This window comes from Vigna radiata, chromosome 8 (genome assembly GCF_000741045.1).
Source record: "Vigna radiata var. radiata cultivar VC1973A chromosome 8, Vradiata_ver6, whole genome shotgun sequence".
In the NCBI taxonomy this organism is placed as follows: Eukaryota; Viridiplantae; Streptophyta; class Magnoliopsida; order Fabales; family Fabaceae; genus Vigna; species Vigna radiata.
In genome coordinates, this window is record NC_028358.1 from 44,095,958 (window position 1) to 44,101,261 (window position 5,304).

Consider the following 5,304-nt stretch of genomic DNA (forward strand, 5'->3'; position numbering starts at 1 on the left):
AGTTGGCACAAGCCGCAACTCAGAGTGCGGTTGGCAGCGCCGCAACTCAGAGTGCGGCTGCAGTTCACAATAACCACATTTCATACTGCGGTTGCTAGTCGCCGCAGATCGTGCTGCGGCTATATGGAAACGCCTTTCGAAAGGCAGCAGGCCATAACCGCTGATCGAACTGCGGTTATGGCGTTTTCAGACTAACCTCTCCTTCGCTGCTGGTCTTCTTCCTCCGTGCTTTATCTTCTTCCTCGACCTTTATCTACTCCAGCACCACCATCAATATCCCACCAGCACTTGCACGAATCAACACCACTGATTAGGCTTTAGACAATCAACAGCAAAGAGGTGAGGGAGATGCACTGTTAGGGTTTATAATAATGAACAGTAGCAAAGAGGTGAGGGAGGTGCACTGTTAGGGTTTATTAATCAAAGTTAAGTTGTTGGGTTGTTGGGTGTTAGTAGTTAGGAATAGTGGTTAGGAAACAGTAATCATTAAATGAGGTTTGACTTAAATTAAATAGGGATAAAATGGTAATTTGGGAGGTACAGGGAGAAAAGAGGGAGGTGTAGGAAGAACCACTCCTATTTTTGTAACAGTAAAAATACAAATTATTTGAAAGGAGGTTATAACATGATTAAGAAACAAGAATCCTCCTGCTAAGTCACAGGCTTATTGAGCTTTTCAAGTTTGAGTGAATTCATCTCTTGAATTACATCTTTCAAACTGTTATAAGAGGAACCACCGATCTGGATTGCTTTCTTTGCCTCCTCGCTCAGCGCTTTCACTCTCCTTCTCAGTTCTTCACACTCTTCGCCACCCATCAACAAAGAAATAGCCTTTGCTATCTTCTCCCTCTCAACAATCTCATCCCCAAACTCACTCCAACTTTTCCATTCTGTTGCTCCAACTGGCACTGCGATTTTCAGCACATCCACCAGCAACCTTTCATTGAAGAACTGTTCCGCAAAAAGAGGCCATGTCACCATTGGCAAACCCGCATCCACAGTTTCAATAACTGTGTTCATCCCACAATGAGTCACCACACCTCCCACAGCAGGATGGTCCAGAATCAGAAGTTGTGGGGCCCAACCCCATATCAGATAACCCTTCTTGCTTGCTTCCACCCTCTTCTCAAACTCCTCCACAAGAGCTCTACTTTCGTCCTCGTCAATTTTTCTCACCACCCAGATGAAATCATGGCCACAATCTTCAAGCCCGTGAGCTATTTCCGTAATCTGTGTGGCAGAGAAGTTGTTCATGCTCCCAAAACACACATACACAACAGAGCCCTTTTGCTTTGAATTAAGCCAAGCAAGCCAACCTACTTTCCCTTTTCCTTCTTCCACCTCTTTGCCGTGTCCCCTTGAACCCTTATCGGAAGCATCTTGGTTCACCCACGACGAAATGGGTCCCACGTTCCAACTCTTCGTTCCCATGATTTTCCGGTAGAGTTCCTCGTAAGCTCCTTCAAAAGCATAAAAGCTTTTGAACAGTGATCCGTAACTCCTCTTCTCCGATTCCTTAACCATCTTCATTAAGTAGGAGAATGGGTCATCGGGTTTCTTGAACCGTTGAGGTATCTGGGAACGCGTCATCTCCATGTTGTAGGGCAACCCAGGAATCAAAAAGCTCTCATCATCCGACTCTACCTTTTTGTGAGGCTCAAACCGTTCGAGAGAGTCCATGGCACAGTGAGCAAAGTAAGTTCCACCGACGTATATGAGCCTCGGAATTCCCAACTCAGCAGCAGCGTCGACACTCCAAGTGTAGAACATGTCGGAGACTAAGAAATCGGGTTTGTATTGATGGAAGAGTTGTTGGAATTGAGTTTGGATGGTCTTGTTGAGTGCTTCGAAGAGTTTGCCTCCTGTGTCTTTGGAAGTGGTGGCGTTGATGGTTTCCACTCCTTCTGGTAAACCCGGCACGTGCGGCAACTTGACAAGGTGGGTTCGGATGGAGCGACCGCGGCTGGAGTCACGGTCGATGGAGCTCTGAAAAACGGCGGCGTTTGCTGGTGTGGTGATAATGGTGACATCCACGCCATGTATGGCGAAAATCCTGGCTATGTCTACGACGGGTACGAGGTGACTCGGCGTTATAAACGGCAGAAAAATTGCCTTTAGCTTTTCGTACTCTCCTTCAACGCCAATAGACTCCATGATGATGAAGATCAAGAATGATTCTTAGCCCACAGTTTTCAATTTGGGAATTAGGTATATATTTGAAGTGTTCTTGTATGTTCTCTTCATTTAATAAAATCAATTTGAAAACTCCAAGTAATTTATAAGAAAACTTCTAAAAAAGTAATAATATCCCGACTCTCATTGTTTTAAATATTTTTTGTTTTTTTGTCAGAAAAAATAAAAAGCACTAATAAATGTGATCATTAGTAAAGGAGCAATATTTGATTTATAAAAATCTTGGTTTTTGTTACTTAGCAAAAAAAATCAAAATAACATACAAGTCGTGAAGGGTTAGAAGACTTTAAATGAATAAATTGTGTTATTCTTGCACGACTTTACTCTAACACAATGAGTTAGAGGTACAAACGTGCATCCATAAAATGATTTAACGCCTTGATAAATTGGTTACCAAATCTTATAATCCATTACAGAAGATTGAATTCGTTTTAGGAATGCATAACTTTATTTATAATGGATAAAATCTCTATGGTAATCAATTATAGATTTATGGTAATAAATTATAAAGAGGGTTTTAGTATTAAAATAAAGAGTATTTTTGGTTTTATGGGCTACGTTGGTTAATTATCAATAATTATTAGAGTTTTTATTTAAATTAATACCATTTAAATTAACATTTCTATTATTACATGATTATCATTTAAATTAATATTATTAGAATTTTCATTTAAATTATTATCATGTAAATTGTTAATTATGTACAAATTAACATTTATATTATTACATTTAAATTAAAATTTTAATAATTACTAATTATATACAAATTAACATTTTTATTATTATTTTTAATTTTAAATTGTAATAATTATTAACTTAAACGGTAACTATTTAAATAAAAGCTCTAATAATTACTGGTAATTAACAAACATAGTTAAAAAAAAAATCATTGTTATCAAAATAAATATAAGTAATTTTTATAATTTTTTTAGATGATTTTTATTAATTTTGTAAGTAATAATTTTATTATAAATAATTATTTTACTTTAAAAAATATTAAAACGGTTAAATTTAAAAATTTGTGACTTAAAAAATTAAAACTCGTGAAATAATTATTTTAATTTTAAAAAATAATTATTTTAGTAAAATTAAAAAAGAATGTGTAATTATATATTGTTAATTATTAGCAATTATTACAGATTCCATTTAATAGAAATGTTAATTTGCAATGATTAGTAATTATTACAACTTCAATTTAAATGTAATAATAAAAATGTTAATTTGTATATAATTAGTAATTATTATGATTTTCATTTAAATCTAATAATATAAATGTTAATTTATATATACTTAGTAATTATTACAATTTTCATTTAAATGTAATAATAAAAATGTTAATTTATATATATTTAGCAATTATTATAATTTTCATTTAAATGTAATAATAAAAATGTTTGTATATAATTAACAATTTAAATGGTAACAATTTAAATAGAAACTTTATTAATGAACAATACATAGCCTACAAAACCAAAAATACTTGTTTTAAGTTTTAACACTAAAATTATCTAGTTTTCGTTTAATATAGGTATGTAGTCAATTACTGGAGAGATGTTGCCTATTACAGGTAAAGTCAAGTCGTGCACTTCTAAAATGAGTTCAACCTTCTGTAATCAATTACAAGGTTTGGTAATCGATTACCAAGGTTTAAAATCGTTTTAGGAATACACGACTTCACTTTTGACTCGTGTGTCAGAGTGAAACCGTGCAGGAAGGACACGATTTCTATATTTAAAGTTGGACCTCCATAATTTGCCTAAATCTGTAATTTTAAATTTTTTTTACCTAAATCCGTAATTTTTTCTTTAAATTTGACCATATACATACGAAAACCAAAAACCTTTGATGTATACTAGAGATTTTTTTTGTAGAAGATTATCCAGAGCTAAGTCACTAACATAATTTGAATATTATAAGTTGGAGAAAATTAGTGCAAGTGATTATATATTTGTTGAAAAATACAAGATATATTTTATAATTTCTAAGTCATAAAATTTATATGAAAAAAATTGCAATGTATGATCAATAAAATAATAATTTATCATAAATATACAATAATAATAATAATATGGATATCCTATCGTGAATAATAATAATAATAATAATAATAATATATAATTAAATGATTCATATTTATTATAATTATCATTAATATGGAATATTTGTTTTAACGTGTTTTAGAATGCTTTCTAACTATTTCAATACGATGAAGTTTAATAAATTTTGTTACATCGCACTTCTCAACACATTTATATGATCACATCTATACGATTAAGTTTAATAATTAAGTTTTGTTATGCCACATTTTTTAATAAATTTATTAAGTAGGATAGGTACATTAACAAATAATATATTAGAATATTTAAACAACAATAAATGTATAGAAATAATAAATTATTATGAATTGGCTTAGGTTAAAACTAAAAAACAAAAAAGTCAATGAGCATCGATCTTGATGCAACCCACCCAGTCCCCCTCAAGTGACAGGTGCCAAACACCACGTGTTACACTTGTGGATTATACACTAACACCACTATGACAGATAACCTTCATTTTTCAACTACAACAACCATAGATTAATCTATCTTTATATTTTCTTTTAAAATTATATTAAAATAATTTAATTTTATTAAAATCTTAATTTTGTGTAGTTTTATTTTTAAATTACAAAACTAAATTATTAAATAAAAAACAAGGCCCGTCAAAATTAGTTATTTTAAATATTTTCAATCAGTGAAGAGATTAGAATGTTTGAATATGAATAATATGATTAAAAAATGTGTCTTTTTAGAAAAAGTGAGTACGATGTATTTTTTACAATTTTTATTTTTAGTTTACAGTACGGACAGGCGTTGGCCGGCTAAATGTTTGTCTGTAATAGTTGTCTCTTTATGGATTCCATTGAGATGACACTAGCATCCATCCATGGCCGTCTAAGCACAGCCATTTTCTATGTCATAATGAAACATTGTTTTATACGTAAAAAGATGCAAACTAAGAAAAGGCGTCCTAGTCATAATAGTTGTTTCTTACTTTTTATAAATTTTTTTAAAATTATATATATATATATATATATATATATATATATATATATATTTAATCATTCTGATA

General features: G+C 31.7%; 1 protein-coding gene across 1 annotated transcript; it reads right to left on the minus strand.

Moving 5' to 3' along the window:
- Window positions 1-547: 547 nt before the first annotated feature.
- Window positions 548-2,261, minus strand: LOC106770975 (soyasapogenol B glucuronide galactosyltransferase). The gene has a single exon (XM_014656838.2). The coding sequence runs from the start codon at window positions 2,152-2,154 to the stop codon at window positions 652-654; it is 1,503 nt and encodes a 500-aa protein (XP_014512324.1). The 5' UTR covers window positions 2,155-2,261; the 3' UTR covers window positions 548-651.
- Window positions 2,262-5,304: the final 3,043 nt, after the last annotated feature.

Coding starts and splice junctions, on each gene's coding strand:
- LOC106770975 (XM_014656838.2), bottom strand. CDS start 2,154: ATGGAGTCTATTGGCGTTGAAGGAGAGTACGAAAAGCTAAAGGCAATT.